Source organism: Macrobrachium nipponense, chromosome 12, assembly GCF_015104395.2.
Source record: "Macrobrachium nipponense isolate FS-2020 chromosome 12, ASM1510439v2, whole genome shotgun sequence".
Classification (NCBI taxonomy): domain Eukaryota; kingdom Metazoa; phylum Arthropoda; class Malacostraca; order Decapoda; family Palaemonidae; genus Macrobrachium; species Macrobrachium nipponense.
The window spans coordinates 33,550,997-33,569,125 of NC_087205.1; the positions used below are offsets into that span (position 1 = coordinate 33,550,997).

Here is an 18,129-nt window from a genome sequence, read left to right on the forward strand (position 1 = left end):
AGTCAGACTTTAAATTCCAAATAAAACTAAGAAGTTATCCATCTTCAGAGCATGAAAATGCTAAAAAGGAAAAAAAGAGAACAAAATTAAAAGAAAATGAGAGCTGACAATGATTTGAAAACAGAAACGTGAAAATGATAAAAAGATTGGCAAGGAGGAGCCAAAAAGCACAGTCAAGAGTTTAAAATCATGGAATTAACAGAACAGATTAGAACAGAAGATTCAAGAAGACAGGGAAGCAGATGCTAAAAGGAAGAGAAAGACAATCTCTCAACACAAAGGGGAAGATGATAACAGAAGAAAAAATGGCTTTAGAGAAAAGATTGAAGAGAATAAGTAATTCAACTGAAGGTAGAGACAGTGAAGACGTGGTGCCAAAGCCAGGAACTTCAAAGTGGACACTGAAATGGAAGCAGACTAAGATGAGAGATACTTTATCACAAATTCATAGTCCTGCAGATAGGGCCAAGCCTGCATTTGGTAGTCTTAATTCCAAAGAGTAAATCTGCAATGAAACCACTACTCTTTCAGACTCAGAAAGGTCGTGAAGGGTGCCCAAGAAAATATTGTCTCAACTTCAAGACTGACCAATGTTCCAATCACTTTGATATACACAACTTGAAACACCTTCACCAGAGCAGGAAGATGCTGATGAATCTCAAGATATATTTCATGACCTCCATATCTGCCATTTTATTGCAGTGGAGTGGCTACGTGACTGGTATCCAGGTGATAACATTATTTTTTACATAAAACCTACATGTGATTTTCATACTTAGTTTTATTAATTTGTATGCTAGTATATGACACCGGAATGAGAATCTTGCAATTCGTTCAAAATTGTTATAGTCCTATGTCACAGAGGCTATTAAGTTAATTTCAATGCAGTCTGATACTCACCCGTATGGGTACCTTAGGTGTCATTCTTTGAAATTAAGATTTTGTACGAAACATCACACTAATTATTGCACTTTGTAGAATCTTCCAAATGTTCAACATGAAATAACTTTGCTTTCAAAATTTAAGGGCAAGTGATTGGAAATCCAAATGAAGACAGTTTCACTGTGTAGATGGTCACATAAAGATGATATCATCCAGATTCAGCAGAGACCATAATTTACCTGTTACCTGACCCAGTCCCACTCTCTCAACGAAACATTGGATGGAACAAATCCATTATTGAGCATGTTGATAGGAAATTCTTCAAGAAATAAAGGAATGCAAAATGTGTGACGTTCCGGACATTTCATTACTTTCATTTTCAACCAATAAAGCAATGCTTTATTTAATGCTACAAAGTTGATTTCTTGTCACAAATTCCACAGGAGATATATTTAAGGATTTCAAGTTTATTTTCCAGAAATCTGATGTCATGAAAGTTTTGTGAAAGACAAAATAATTGAGTTACAAAGTGTGACGTTTCGGACAACTAAAATTGTGCCAATTCTTAAGGTTCCTTTTTTAAGGCAATAAATGTAAATAAGTAAAGTGTATTGTTTTTTGTAAATATGTACAACAAGTTTTATAACACAAAATAGCTGTTTAATTTTCATGTATTAAGTGTATATTTTGGCTCAATAAAAAAGGTTTACAAATTTATTAAAAAAAACTGGACATTTTTTCAAATCTCAGTAAACTAGTCTGTTATAAAAGGGTGCTGACTGTAGTGAGAAATTTTCATAAACAAATAACACTATGCTATGTATAGTGTATAACTGAATGAAAAGTTGGCTACGTCTCTCTATTTTATATATTCTCGTCATACTTCTTTGAAACATCAACATTGATATGCTCCATCATAACTGCATACAATTTGGAGTAAACTTGCATCTATTTTGGTATATAGAAGTGTAACATACCATCAACTATGCATTTTCTGAAAGCTTAAAGATCTATCTATCTAACAATATACAAATGTAAAGGTTGTTGTTATAATCAAGGTTTTGAAGTTATGAACAGAATCATGTATACTTGAAAAGATGAGTTTTGAAAGTGGCCCGGGTGCTACTTCTTGCCCTTGACCAGCTCTGCGAACCAACTTAGCGCTTCTTCTACCGCTCTCAATTCGCAGATAATGATAGACTACTCCCAATCCGAATCCCTCCAAAGGGCCTTGCCCTGAGCTTCCTCTAGGGTTGCACCCCAACCCTGATCCGAGGCATCTGTGTACAGATGAACGTCCAGAATCGAGAGGACCAGACTTACGCCAATGGTCAAATGATGATCTGACCACCACCAAAGATTCTCTAGGCAAGAATCGTTCCAGACTACCACTGCGCTCTCTTCCTGAAATTCCCAGCAAATCCTGAGACGTGCCTGCAGAGAACACATCCTGAGACAAGACCCTGGAACCAGAAGGGAGAGGGATGACATTCTCCACAACAAGCTCTTCCATATGCTCACTGGTTGAGCCCTGTCTGACATGAAATTTTCCAGTTGACACAAGACCACCAGAACTCATTCTTGAGTCAGGAAAACCTTCAAAGGACACGTCTGAATCGTCAAACCCAAATATGTCTTTACTTGGATGGGGAAAGGGAACTTTTCTCCAAATTGATCCGAATCCTTAAGGTTCGGCAAAGATCTAACAAAGAGTCCCTTGCTCGTACTGCTTATTCTTTGGACAAAGCCCCGATGGTGCATGATAGCTGATACTGGAGACATCACCCTCGTAAACATCTGAGGTGCTTTGGTCAGACCGAAGCAGAGGACTTTAAGCTGAAATATTACAGATGGACACAAGAAACGAAGGAACTTCTGAGATTCCTGATGAATTGGAACCTTGAGATATGCGTCCTTGAGGTCTGCCAAAACCAACCAGTCGTCTCTCTGGACTGATCTCAGCGTTGACTGAGAGGTTTCCATATGAAATTTGGTGGAAACTATTGAATGGTTGAGACCTGAAAGGTCTCTGATGGGTCTCCAAGGCCCTCCTGTCTTGGCGGTAAAAAAAATTCAGCTGTAAAACCCTCAAAAAGGAGGAGCAGGCTCTATCACTCCCTTCTCCAACAAGGACCGAATTTCCGAAGCCAAAGCTATCCCCCTGATGGAAGACTGGGAATAACTGGGAAGGTGAATTGGAGAGTCGGACAGCAGAGGAACAGAATGAAAAGCGACCCTGTGCCCGTTCCTCAGAACCTTGACTACCCATCTCTCTGCGCCCTACTCCCTCCAGTGGTATCGACGAGGGGAACATCTCCTATTTCCGAAAACCCTTTCTAGCTGACAAAGGGTTGGAAGAAGGGACTACAGACGAAACCTTGGCAGAGAAGCGCACCTTCTTAGGAGATCTGACGGAACCAGGACATGGAGTGCTTACCCAGAGAAGGAATTTGAGATCTAGCTCCCTGAGCTGCCGCACAGATCATCACCTGTTGGGATTCTACGGCCGAAGTAGAAGAGATAAAGTTGATCTTTGCTGAAATATCCTCTTTCTTAAACAAACTGTCGCAGAGTGCGAGAGGTGCCCTGGACAGAACCCTTTTATGGATATCCAGAAAATGAGGAGGAAGATGACCTAAGAACGAGTCCCTCCTCTTCTTGCCAATGAAAGTCATACATCCTGCTGAAATGTTGGTTTGGTATGCCAAACCCATCGACACTAAAGTAATTAGGTTGTTGAAGAGGACCGGATCTGAAGGAACGTACCTGTCTCTCTTAAGGAACTCCATTAACCCTGACAACATCCACATCAAATCCGACAACGCCTCAGACTGTTTCGAAAGGTGTCCTCCAAAACAGTTATTTGTTTGCAAGGTGTTTTTACGTTGCATGGAACCAGCGGTTATTCAGCAACAGGACCAATGGCTTTATGTGACTTCCAAACCACGTCGAGAGTGAACCTCTATCACCAGAAATACATATCTCTCACTCCTCAATGGAATAGCTGAGAATTGAACTTGCGACCACCGAGGTGGGACACCAACACCATACCAACCACACCACTGAGGCGCTTCCAAAATGGTTGCTTCGTTTAATGAAACTCCCACCAGCCTAGAAGCCGAAGGGAACCTGGGCAGAAGAGCCTCCATCAATTCGTTAAATGGCACTCTTATGCCGGCTGAAGGGTTACGTACCACACCATATAAACCCTTCCGATTTGGAAGTAAAGAGGAATCTTGCCTACTTGACCCTAATAGTGCAGCTAACTTAGCATCTGACTCCCTCAACGCCTGCTCCACCTGACCGAACCAAGGAAACTTACTGGAAATATGGGGAACCATTGGCTTAGTCGCATACAGCTCTTCAAACATAGCCAGGTTAGGCTGTACCGGTTCATCCGAAGCTTTAGACTGCAGATATAGCAAATGGATAAAATCCACCATCCGCTTATACTTGCTCTCCCTGGCCTGAGGAAAACCAACCTCCTTAACCGGAGCCTCATCCTCTGATGAGGCCTCCTTCTAGGAATCTTCCGATCACATCGAAGCAGGAAAAGAGACAGGACGAACACCAAGACTACCTAACCCCGAAAAAGGGGAACCTGCAGTCTCCATACCCATAGATACCCGACTTAACATACCTGGCCTTACCCCTGAGCCAACAGCTAAAGGTTGTGAAAGACCTCCTTCTCCAATTAGCGATGACGTAACGCCTAATCCTGTCACACTGTCAACAAAAGGGTGCACCAATCCTGCACCGAGCATACCTGGGACCAACCCACCCGAGCTGAATGTACTTGGATGAGTGACCCTACCACCACCGAGAGACAATGATGTAATTGCTGTGTGACCCACAGCAGACCACACCAAACCTGGCTCACACAATGCCGAGGACAAAACACCTGCACCCAAACCCACTGGATGGCCAGCACCAACACCTAAGAGCAGAGAAGCCGCAACACCGAAATTACCTGATTAAACCATTGTCCTGCTCAGACGGAAATCCAGAGCTGCAGAAACATCAATAACATGAGAGGGAGTACCTACCCCCGACAGACCCGACACCAACCCTGAACCACCACCATATCCTTTAGAAAGAGAAACTGCCACACCCTTAGGAAAAACTGAAACCGATGTAAGAGAAGAGAAACGAGAAGCAGTCACACTCGGCACAACTACGTACCAGAACTCCAACTGCGAAGTTGGACAGGTAGAGGACATGCCAACCGAACCTGCCCTCAAAAGTGCCCTTATGGAAAAGTTCTGGTCTACTGAGGCTGATACGGCCAAGGCATGTCTATTGTCCTCCGCACAAGCAGGAAGAGGAACCACTGAAGCCAATGGACATGAAAGGATCTCGGGTGAAATAACTGGTTCTTCCAAAGCTACAGACTGAGCCTGTCCTACACCCAAAATTCCACAATCCAAATCTGACAACTGGTTAGAAAAATTCTTGTTGAGGCTTACGCATCAAGCTGAGGGAACCCAGAAGACCGAGAAATCACTTGCCCCAAAGAGAAGGTAACAACAGGAGGCAAACCTGAAGGAAGAACCGAAGGACAGTCTGAAGAAGACATCGAAGTATGACCCGAAAAGGAAAGATGAGACAGAGTCTGAGAAGAAGATTTGGGTGGTAAGTAATGAAGGGAATGACTTGGGACAGATGGAAATATAGAAGAAGAAATAGAAGTGGAAGATGAAGCCATCTTATTAAGTGACAGAAAATATACCAAGTCCACTACCCCTTGATAGTCCTGATGCATCTCACCAGTAAACTTAGGGAAATTCCTGAGAACATGATCTTGCACATTGGAAAAACCAAGGTGGAAACACTGTGTAACCAATGTCCTGTAACCCTGTGATAATCCTAACCAATTAGAATTATATTCGGCCAGATTAAAAGATACGTCCTCTGCAATGCCACTACTAATTAATAACTCTGACTTTACCCGAGGAAAAGGAACCTTCGAAGACGAAGGAGCGGCACCCTTAAATTAGACAGCAGACACTGCCTCTACTACCACATCTCCTAAAGGCTTGGAAACCATATGACGAGGATATTTTGCGGAAGGTAACAAAATATCTGCAGGATCTAAAGGAGACCCAGGCCTCCCTGAAAATGAACTCGAACCCGAACCCAAAGGCAACTGCCCCTGCAACTTCTTTCATGCACACCTATATACTAGCAACCCTAACCATCTGTGTCTCACCTAAAGCTAAATCACCTTTAGAACTTATACCTTTGGGGGAAAGGGGGATTTCCGCTGCTAATACTGCCTGCTCCACACCGGGGGAGCCAGCAGATCCTACCTTCCAGGCTTGCGGGTCTCCATGATCCCCGGCACCCATTAGGGCTGGTTCTGGAACAGGCAGGGGAGCTGTAAGAGAATGATTAGTATCCACTATATTTTTGCTACTATCTTTGTCTTCATTTATCTTTGAAATTAAATTGGCAAAAAGACTAGTCATACTTGAAGACAATCTGTCTTCCAATTTCCTAAAGAGAACCGACTCTAGCTCTTCTTGATTTACTTTCCTAGGCTCTATTACTGACCTACACTTCCTTTAGGAAGCTAGAGATGTTTTAAGTAAACCTCCATTTGGTCTACCGACCAATCCCTACATTCCTCACATCTCTGCCTGATGTTACACTGTACCTTTCTACAGCTAACACAGAGAGAATGTGTATCATGTTTGAGAGTACTCATTTGTTTCTTGCATGCTGTGCAGTACTGGTGGGCTCTGACATCTCCGGTGCAGAGCTGCTCCGAAGGCACGGCAGATGAGGCGGGCTTCAAAAGGTTGGCCGAAGGTACTTCTTTCTTGGGCGTGTCCATCACCCAAATACAGGCAGAGTCAATCAACTTCTTAAACTGTGGCAAAACTCCCAGAGCGATCCAAATCGTAATCCAAAGTAAATCCAGAGTCATCAACAGAAATAAAGGCCAATCAAAAGCTGTGAGGGTCGGGCTACAAGACCAAAAAGTTTGCTTGGACCAGGATATGTCCTCTTTTCCAAGAAAACAAAGAGCAACTGGGCGGGGAGAGCTCTGCCAGCCAGTTCTGGCAGCAGTGTTGCCAATGGTAGTACAGGTAACTCAGTGGACAATGTTTACCTGCAATGTTGGTAACGCCGACAGTTAAAAATTTACCCAATTATGGGTATAATTGGGTAAGTTTGTGGGGATATAGTTCAGGCTGGTCAGCGACCAGGGCTAATTCAGGTGTTCAGGGAGTGTATTGCAATATTTAAATTTATATAAAAATACAACAATTTGTGAATATTTCTCAATGAAAAATACTGCAAATAAGCAAATTTTCCATGAATAATGTGTATATATGTTCCATAAAGAAATCCGCAAATAATGAGTCTGCAAATCATGAGTGCGCAAATAGCACGGGTGACTGTACATAATGAATAATAACAATATGTAATACAATGGAAACTTCCATGAATTACCTGAACTGCCTTATACTTTGAGGGAGGAAAGACAAAGTAAGAGACGATTCTTGAAGGAGAGAAACAGATGACGAGTCATCTCCTTCATTCTTCACTATCTCTTGCAATCGTTGTTCAAGCAAACTCTTTCCATTCTCTTCTGCAAAAGGAAAGTAAATATATATAATCCAATAATAAAAAAAACTAAAAGAAAATATAGCAGTGTAGTACTGCTTCTCAAATTCTAAAGTTATTACCTCTCATTAAACACAAATAACAAATAAATATAAAGGTACCAAAATGACAAATATTTCCCATGATCTATTGCCCTACAACACAAACCACTCAGCAACAGGCTCCCAACAACAAGTACGGTCACCTGTAGATCAAAGACTTACAGCAAATTACACCAAAGACTTTTAACTAGTAACAATAATGAGTACTTGAAACTCTTTAAAATCATCCCACTATTGGAAGCTACAGAATTTTAAAATCCCAACAAGAAGTTTTAGAAAAGTTGATAAAGTAAAACAACTATCAAGGTCTTATAAGTATACAGTAAACTCCACACCATATTCGCTTTCTCAAGATTAGTGGCCTCTTCTATTCACAGATTTTTCTGTGACCTATCTATAAATTATTCATGAAAAATTCGGCAATTCCCGGACTTTTTTGTTCAGAAATATTCACTAATTATTGCCTTTTCATGACTAAATGCATTTTTTTATTAAAATGATATTGTTATAATACAATAAAGTTTCATACATACTTACCTGGCAGATATATACATAGCTAAGACTCCGTCGTCCCCGACAGAAATTCAAATTTCGCGGCACACGCTGCAGGTAGGTCAGGTGATCTACCGTCCTGCCCTGGGTGGCAGGATTAGGAACCATTCCCATTTTCTATTCATATTTTCTCTCTTCCACCTGTCGCGGGGAGGCTGGGTGGACCATTAATCGTATATATCTGCCAGGTAAGTATGTATGAAACTTTATTGTATTATAACAATATCATTTTCATACAATCAACTTACCTGTCAGATATATACATAGCTGATTGACACGCTTTGGTGGAGGGTAAGAGACAGCTAACATGGAATAGACAGGTAAACAACATATGTTGTAGGTATAAATAAACCTTGGTTCCTATCTGATAGGTGGTAGACTTCGTGGCTGTTGCCCGGTAGTCTGCATCACCTCAAGACTTTAGCGAGATATGTGATCTATGGCTAAGAGTTCTTGTGGGTCTGCCGATGGGGTATGAACCGCTTACTCGGCAGAGCCTGAAAGGACTTTGTCAATGGGTACTGGACCACTTCTATGACAATACACCTTATGAAGGAGCGCAACACCGATCCCGATCACCTGATCCTAACACGAGGGTTCGCGCTCAAATTGAAAAGAGTTATCCCCACACTCCTTTCAAAAACCCCAATAATTTCACTAAGTTAAATAACTTTAACTCAAAGTTAAGGATCAGTGTCGGCTCCTTATCCCAGTAACGTATCCGCAGAGACATATAAACCAAAAGAGAAGGATCTCTCGTAGGTTAACTTGACATCCTTTGTGTAATGAGAAGTCAACACAGAGTTGCCTCTACCGTACAACACAGCTAATATGTCTTATATGACATATTGTTATGTAAAGAACAAGAATTTGCAAAAGCGCGCACTTCCTGCGCTTTTAATTCTCAGCTGTTTGAAGGAATCAAGTCACTTCATGAAGTGCTTAGGAGATCTCCATGTTTCAAAGAAGACCCAGGGCTTTCTTTGAAATAGGATTCTCTCCCCGGTTCTGAAGCCTAAAGCCTTGGCAGGAACCAATTCGCGCCTGGCTGGTGCTTCGCTCTGGTTGGGAGGGCCTAGCGCTTGTCTGGTACCTTTCGCTTGACTGGCCCCTCGCATCTGGTTGACGCCTCGCGCCTTAGCTGGAGATTTGCGCCTAGAGCCTGGCTTGAGCCTGGCTGGCGCCTCGCGCCAGGTTGGCGCTTTGTGCCTGCCTGGAGCTTCGCGGCTGGCTGGCACCTCGCGCCTGCCTGGCGCCTCGCTCCTGCCTGGCGCCTCGCTCCTGCCTGGCGCCTCGCTCCTGCCTGGCGCCTCGCTCCTGCCTGGCGCCTCGCGCCTGGTTGGCTCCTCCCCACTTGCCAGAGCTTCGAGCTTGGTAGAGTCTCGAGGATGTCTGGCAATGTCCACATCGGACACTCTTATCTGTCCTATATGTTCGCATCTAGCGCATCTATGTCAGTTTTTAGGCCCATGGTCGTTCTCCTCATCAGACAATGACAGTGTTCTTGGGGCTGGCTGCCTTCTGGCGTTTTTTTACGCCTGTTTTAGCATTAAGGCTCCTGGTTGACACTACATTGTCCGAAAGTCCTGAACATCCACAATAGTAAATCACAAGACTGGAGAAGGGTGGAAGAAATTCTTCCACTTTGAGCTTTGGCCTCTCCGGCAAGGGGAGGTGATTGTAGTCAGCTACATCCAGTATACGATAGGATATCTAACAGTATGAGAGATAAGAGTCTTCCTTCGAGGAGGATCCTTCTTGAGTACTTCCCTTGCTCACGAGATCTCTTCTTACCTGTTAAGGTGGGGCTTCTCATTGCAGAATCTTCCCTATCCTTGTCCGAAGGAAGGGAAGAAGCCTGGAAGTCGAAGGAGACTTCCGAGCTGAAATTGGGCGGAACCCTGATTCTAGCTCTTTATTGTATCCCTCTGAACACCTTCTGGGAAGCATTTCGAGCCGTCATCGCATTCCAAAGACTCTGTAGGCACACGTTTTAACATTCTACTGTAGATGAAAACATAAGTACCCTGCCTGGACAACGAAACCTCTATCTGAAAACACTGAATCAGGAATAGGGGGTTTTAGTTCTTTTTCCAGACATACTATGCTGGCAAGAACCCATTGCCTAATCTCCATAGAATCTGATGCGAGATTCCAATGCTCAAAAAATTCACTTGTCTTCTTGATCGTTTGGGGACCAAGAGAAACAAAGAATTCCTCATAAAAATTTCTCAAAGAAGTTTGATGAGGAGCAGTTCCATCTTGTCGGAACATAGAATCTGTGGCCACAAAAAAGATCCCATTAGAAGTACATGATATCCTACTCTTGTCATATTGAGGTATCGTATAAGATCCCGAAGATCTTAATCCTCTGCTATCTCCAATCCCTTTATAGAGACAGAGTATAGCCTACCTTTTACTGCGTTCTTTGATAGCAGATATATACAAAGGTGATTCTTCCCTCTGAAAGGGAAGAAAAAACCGCTTATGTGGTTCACAGAGGTATCGGAAGAGGACAGTTTCCTCATTCCCTCTAGCACGATCTGCAGCAATTCTATATCTTGTCCATGACTATTGTCATTTACCTTGAAAAATCCTGTCATTCATGTCCACTTCTGGTCAGTCTGCACGCAGACAGACTCAGAGTGGAGAGGTTGTTAAGGTCCATTTATAATAGCTGCTGATAGAATATTCAGACTGTCTTGGAAAAGACTTCCAAACATGCTGTGAGAAGAACGTGACCTCTGTGAATCCAACCTCTCTAAGGCCAAAATGAGGCATAAGTATTATCTTCTCTTTCTTTGATGCCCTTTATCTTAAATTCTGCAAATAATTTATATTTAGGGGAGGGGAAAAAGACTAAAGTTTATTCCCCTTTCTAAAAAAAAAATAAAGATGGCGTATATTGCTACCTCTCTTGGTTGCGAGGAAAAGGAAGCAGTCCCTATAGGAAGCCTGTTCGTCTTCTACCTTACTAGAGATCTATGAAGAAGACTTTCCGCAGGTTCTCACAACTCTTTCCAATAAATGTTAAACATGTTAACAGTTATTATCGTCGATCGAGAAGGTTCTCTTTGTTAACGCGAACAGGAGCGAAAAAAGAGATTCTCGATGCTCTTTGCGATATGAGAGAGTCGTGGAATTGGCCTAAGTGATTAAATGGGTAACGAAATCAGGAACGAATCTTGCCGTTACCGAGCCTGGTGTCCGAGAGGCTACTGGACTCTTAGGTTAATAACTCGCTAAAACGAGAAAATAATCTTGGATGGTACTCTTGGCTCACTGCGCCAGGCTGGCGCTTCTGGTGCAATTTGCGCCAGGCTGGCGCTTCTGGCGCATTGCGCCAGGTTGGCGCTTCTAGCGCGCATTGCGCCAGGCAGGCGCTTCCTTTTAATTCTTTTTAGGTTATGTGCCAGAACACCTGTGCCTTTATGGTACCCGACATCCTTTCACATGTTAATTCCGTTCTTAGTAGGAAAAAACTTTATATCGTAGTATAGTCCATTCAGGGAAACAAGTTCTGCCACAAAGAGAATGTTTCCCATCCGACTCATCCATCTTCTTCTGAGCAGGTACTCTAATAAGCTATGCTTTCGTAAGCCTGAGGGCATTATATAATATAATGTTCTGCTGCGATAGAATCCTTTAATAATGTTACCAACGGTAAACTGCATTGAAAGGTTGTACTATCTCTCTTATTGAAAGCTTCTTAGCAAAAGGCATACAATATTTTATTTATGTTAGCTTAACTATCCCCTCAATGCGAGGTTAAGACCGCGATTGTAGGGGAGAGATACGGATAGTTATTCCATCCCGCAGGAGAGAGAGATAAACCCGACCGCTCATGACTGACCACTACAGGTACTGCGTTGGTCTCAGGCTCTCAGCGAAAGCAGTCTCCGTTAGCCGTCTGGCCTTACTCTTCCAGAGTTGCCAGCTACTCCATATAATAAAGGAATCTTATAAAATTATTATCGAACTTCAGGAAGTTCTTATTAAAGCATATTTAAGCGAAACAAGACTTCGATAAATCTAGAAGCTAAGTAGGTGTTGTCTTAACAATCCCTTTAAGCGTAGTCCCTTCCTAGGAAAGTCGTAGAAGGTATACTGGTAATTGAGTTGCCACAGCAAGAAGTACCTACGGTATGTGTTTATGATTTGACCGTATCGTATTCTCATCCAGCAGATACTCTACTACCTTCAACTATCTTCGTTCTTTTCGTTAATAGAATGATAGAAAGAGTATATATATATCCTTAAGGAAGGAAGTTAATCCAGGAACTCTTTAAATCTTCGTGATTTCCTCATAAATCGCGTAAGAGACAGAATTCCTGTTCATCACTAGGGTTTACGGAAGGAAATAGATATTTCCTATCCGCCATCATACCCAAACGTCGATGAGATTCTTATTAAGAAAAACTCCCAAAGCTCTTGCCTCCTCAAAACGAGGGAAGAGCATGGATGAAGGAGAGTGTCCGCATTGAGAGGAACTGCCTAACACAGGAGTCTTCTGAATAATGAAAAGGGGCTTCTCTTAGTATCAGAATCCTTCTGACAAAAGCAACGGCCGCCTGTGCGACATCTTGCACATTTGCCAGGGGAAAGTTGCTCAAGTTAAAAAACTCAAAGAGGAGTCTCGCGACTGACCTCTCTCTCAAATGAAGATTTTAGAATATTCTGACGCCTGGCGTCTGGATCCTTGCGCCTAGCGCCTGGCGTCTGGATAGTTCCGCGCCCCTGGAATGTTCCACACGCTAGAAAGGAGACTCGCTCCTGGAACGTTCCGCTTGCGTGGAAGGTCCCGTGTGCCCTGATAGTTCCGAGCGCCTCTAGTCTTCTTATACGAGCCTCTTGCCAGTAAACGTTCAATGGAAGCATCCTTCTGATTGCCACTCTACTATAAGGCTCCTCAGTCTAGCCGTCTGTTTTCTCTTTGAAGGCGCCTTGCGCCAAGAAAAAAGTTCTGGAACACGGCTCGCGCTCAGTTGCTGGAACGCGGCTTGCGTTTATCTTTATGAACGAGGCTCGTGCTAGTCTGTTGGAACGCGGCTCGCGCTAGTCTGTTGGAACGCGGCTCGCTGCTGGCTGTTGGAACGTGGCTCGCGCTAGCTTGCTGGCTGGCTCTCAGTCTCTCGCTCAGTGTTCTCTTAGTTTTCAGAGAACGAGCCAGATCGTCCGAACTCCAAACATGTACATTCTTCGTCTTTTCGGATGTAAGATGAAGAAACGGAAGAAGAGACGCACTTTTTAAAGGATGCCTTTCCAATGGCTATCCCTGGCAGTCTGGGACGTTTTACAGATCCTGCCGAGGGAACGCCCGATCGGTGGGGATTCTCCATAGCCTCGTAAGGCTTTCGACTTCCTTCTCCTCTGGGCTTGTGAGCTTGAAGAGGTCTAGGCCTGAGAGCGAGACAGAGCCGATCAGACGCACCCTCTACTATTTAGGACGCCTTTCCAATGACGAACTTGGCAGTCTGGGACGTTCTACAGATCCTGCCGAGGGGACGCCTGATCGGTGGGGATTCTCCATAACCTCCATATGGCTTTCGACTTTCCTTCTCCTCTAGGTATGTGAGCTTGGAAGAGGTCTAGGCCTGGGAGCGAAACAGAGCCGATCAGAACGCACCCTCCACTGCACTGTGAACACTAAAATCACTTCTTACCTTTCAATAGCTCGTATTTTGAGCTACATTTCTTTGTCTTCAAATTGCAATATGAATTTGAAGATTCTGTGAAGTAAGAAGGAGATGTAGGATACAACCCCTACTCCTAGTATTGTTAATGCTCTAACTGCTCGTTAGTACAAGAGCTATAAAAACTTCTAAAGGAAGCGTAACTAATTCTATTCCTGACTTCCTCAAGAAGGAAGTTAGCTCAATCAATTCTAACATTTACTACACGTTATTATAAATAAATATTAAAATTTTCCTTCTTGCAAACTATGTGAGTGTCTACCGAAAAGTTCGGTAGTTACACGTAAACAATTCTTCGAAATTTTCGAAGCCAAAGTTATTAAAACAAATTAATATGCGTATGCCGAACCAAAGATCCAGTACTTCCCTGCAAAAGATAGCCCAGAAGATCGATGGCGATGAAATCCAAAAATCAAGTCAGGAGGAACTGCAAACGTTGTTTACATTCCAAGCGACAGAGAAAATATGAATAGAAAACGGGAATGGTTCCTAATCCTGCCACCCAGGGCAGGACGGTAGATCACCTGACCTACCTGCAGCGTGTGCCGCGAAATTTGAATTTCTGTCGGGGACGACGGAGTCTTAGCTATGTATATATCTAACAGGTAAGTTGATTGTATGAAAAAACTATTTAGTACTAATTTTCAGATATTAAGTTTAATATGATTATGTAAATTATAACATTAAATAAAACAAATAATTCTCTCTCTCTCTCTCATCGCAATAATTATGTATTTCTATAGTAAGTTATTTAAAAATTAAAGACACAATACTCAACCCTGCATCTTCTGTTTAAGCTGTAATGGATATATAGTTAAATAGATACCGTATTCGTATTTAGTTCTGCCTACCTCGCTCTCGAAAAGATAGTAGTAGTATGTGTACTGCTAATTTGAGTCTCTTTAACCAATTCGCATTAACACATATACACACTGTGTGTATGCATGAGTGTTCATAGTGTTTTAAAAATGTGTAAGAAAGGTAATACATCTTAGGATGACAAAAAATGCACATAAATTTTGTTGTTGGCAGTTGCTAGTAGAGAAATAGATAACATTCCTGATATTAAAGATATAAACTCTCTCTCTCTCTCTCTCTCTCTCTCTCTCTCTCTCTCTCTCTCTCTCTCTCTCTCTCTCTCTCTCTCTCTCTCTGCGACTAATCCCAATAACGACACTTAAAACTGCCTATTTTGTGGTTAAAACTCAAGAAAAACCCACTTAAAATGTTCATACCTGGTTTTTTAAATAGTTTTATCACAAAAAGTGCAATTTATGATGAAATTGATAAAAAATGATATTGTTATGATACAATAAAGTTTGTTCATACTTACCTGGCAGATATATATATAGCTGTATTCTCCGAAGTCCGACAGAATTTCAAAACTCCCGGCACACGCAGTGGTCGGCCAGGTGGTAGTACCCATTCCCGCCGCTGGGAGGCGGGCGTCAGGAACCATTCCCATTTTCTGTCAGATATTTCTAGTGCCACTGTCTCCTGAGGGAGGTGGGTGGGCACTTTGATTATATATATCTGCCAGGTAAGTATGAACAAACTTTATTGTATCATAACAATATCATTTTGTTCATGAACCTTACCTGCCAGATATATATATAGCTGAATCCCACCTTTGGAGGAAGGGGGAGACAGACTCGGATTTTGGGAAACAATTCCATTTACATGATTGATATCTTGGTTCCTTACCTGTTAGCATAGCTGACTTCGTGAGTACCGTCACCCAAGTCTGCTTCTGCTTTACTAGAGACTCCAGCAAGGTAGTGACCTGCGATGCTGTTGAGTTCTAGAGGATCTGTCAACGGGGGCGTGACCACAAAACAACTAGATCCTACATTATAGACCTCCAATTTTTTGGGTAATGCATTCCTAGAGGTGCCAGCAAGGACGTGACCTGTGTAGCTGTGCGCTCTAATGAACTGTCACGGGGAGCGTGACCACAATGTGACAGATCATATAGGTGTTGATTAGACACTGAATGCTGTTAATGCTTCCCTGGAGGTGCCAGCAAGACGTGACCTATATAGCTGGGTGCGCTCCAGATGATTTGTCAACGGGTGCATGACCACAATGTGACAAAAAAACATTTTACCCTATTATGAGGGCGAAGCAAAAACATTACCACCTGACCTAGCCTATCTGGTTAAACTTCGTATAACAAGGCTAATGGAGGGAAGTCCGCCTAAGGCGGCCGACCCAAGACCACAATAAACTAAACACCTAAATTCAGAATAATAACTAAAAATAAAAAATAAAAAGAAATAAAATTAAAAAGTCCAAACTAACATATTATTTCCTAAATGATAGGAGGAGTGCTACTCTCTGTACCCAATATAGTGTCTGCTGCGACATATGGGCCCAAAGAGCAACAGTTCTCGTATGTAGTCCTCACCTCCCGAGGTAGTGAGAGGCAAACACTGAATTACTACGCCAAAATGTGGCATTCAAGATGTCATTAAGTGCCATGTTCTTTTGGAAGGCTACCGACGTAGAAATAGCCCTCACTTCATGCGCATTCACCTTCAACATTTTCATATCACTTTCTTGACAGGATGAATGCGCTTCCTTGATGGTGTCCCTCAAGAAAAAAGCCAAAGCATTCTTCGACATTGGTAAATTTGGCTTCCTTACCGAACACCACAAGTTATCCGAAAGACCTCTACAATCCTTAGTCTTCTTTAGGTAGAATTTTAGAGCCCTGACAGGGCACAGAACTCTCTCTGGCTCACGCCCAATGATTTCGGCCATCCCTTTAATTTCGAAGGTCCTAGGCCAAGGGTTGGACGGATTTTCATTTTTTGCCAGGAACGTTGGGCTCAAGGAACAAACCGCGTTATAACCTTTAAAGCCCACGTATTTGCTAATCGCTTGTACCTCGCTGACTCCTCTTCGCCGTCGCCAGAGCAGTCAGGAAGATAGCTTTTCTAGTAACATCCTTCAGGGAAGCTGTATGCATAGGTTCGAATGGACTGGACATGAGGAACTTCAGAACTACATCCAAGTTCCAAGACGGCAACCACCTGGGTTGTTGAACCTTCGTTGTTTCAAAAGATCTCAAGAGATCGTGAAGGTCTCTGTTGTCCGCCAAATCCAGGCCTCTGTGCCTAAAGACAACTGAAAGCACACTCCTATACCCCTTGATTGTAGAGACTGCAAGTTTTTGATCCCTTCTCAGATACAAAAGGAAGTCAGCAATCTATGGCTCACAGAGGTCGTGGTGGAGGAAATGCCGTTCTTCTTGCACCAACTCCTGAAGACTGCCCACTTCGATTGATACACTGCATTGGATGAAGCTCTTCTTGCACTGGCGATAGCTTTCGCCACTGACCTAGAAAAGCCTCTCGCTCTGGCCAACTTTTGGATAGTCTGAATGCAGTCAGACTCAGAGCGGAGAGATTTCTGTGGTACCTCTCGAAGTGGGGCTGTCTGAGTAGATCTGTCCTTACTGGAAGCGTCCTCGGTGGGAAGTCTACTACGAAGGCCATGACCTCTGTGAACCAGTCTCTCGCCGGCCAGAACGGGGCGATCAAAGTCATTCTCGTCCCTTCCGACGCCGCAAACTTCCTCATGACTTCCCCTAGGATCTTGAACGGGGGAAAAAAGGCGTACCAGGTCCATCCCCCCGTCCAGTCCCAGAGAAGTGCGTCTATCGCCACTGCCGCTGGGTCTAGTACTGGGGAGCAGTACAGTGGAAGCCTCTTCGTTCTGGACGTCGCAAAGATGTCCACTAGCGGACGTCCCCATAACCCCCACAGCTCTTGGCATACCTCCTGATGCAGAGTCCACTCGGTTGGCAGAAGTTGACCTCGTCTGCTGAGGAGATCTGCCCGGACGTTCTCTACTCCTGCTACAAACCTTGTAAGGATCGTGACGTCCAGTGCCCTTGCCCCAGCAGCAAGATTCTCCTTTGCCAGTGCAAAAAGGGACCGAGACTGTGTTCCTCCCTGCTTCTTCAAGTACGCCAGAGCTGTGGTGTTGTCTGAGTTGACTTGGACTATTCGATGAGAGACTTTTTCTTGGAAAACTGGAGAGCTAAAAAGATGGCTGCCATTTCCTTTAGGTTTATGTGCCAGGACACCTGTTCCCCTCTCCAGGTGCCTGACACTTCTTCCCCCCCTAATGTTGCTCCCCCCCACCCCGTGGTGGACGCGTCGGAGAACAACACTAGGTCGGGGCTCTGAAGCTTGAGAGACACGCCCTCCGACAACTTCACTAGATCTAGCCACCATTTAAGTGATGTTTTACCTCTCTTGAAATTTTTAAGCTCATATCCAGATTCTTGCTTTCTTTCCAATTTTCCTTGAGAAAAAATT

The 18,129-nt window shown here is 43.4% G+C and overlaps 1 protein-coding gene across 5 annotated transcripts in view; it reads right to left on the reverse strand.

Moving 5' to 3' along the window:
* LOC135224478 (conserved oligomeric Golgi complex subunit 1-like) overlaps positions 1-18,129 on the reverse strand; it is a 363,776-nt gene that overhangs the window by 118,736 nt on the left and 226,911 nt on the right. For all 5 annotated transcript variants that reach the window (XM_064263481.1, XM_064263483.1, XM_064263479.1 and 2 more), the window contains one exon: positions 7,342-7,480. In XM_064263481.1, the coding sequence (XP_064119551.1) occupies positions 7,342-7,480 (139 nt within the window). The remainder of the gene's footprint in view (positions 1-7,341; positions 7,481-18,129) is intronic.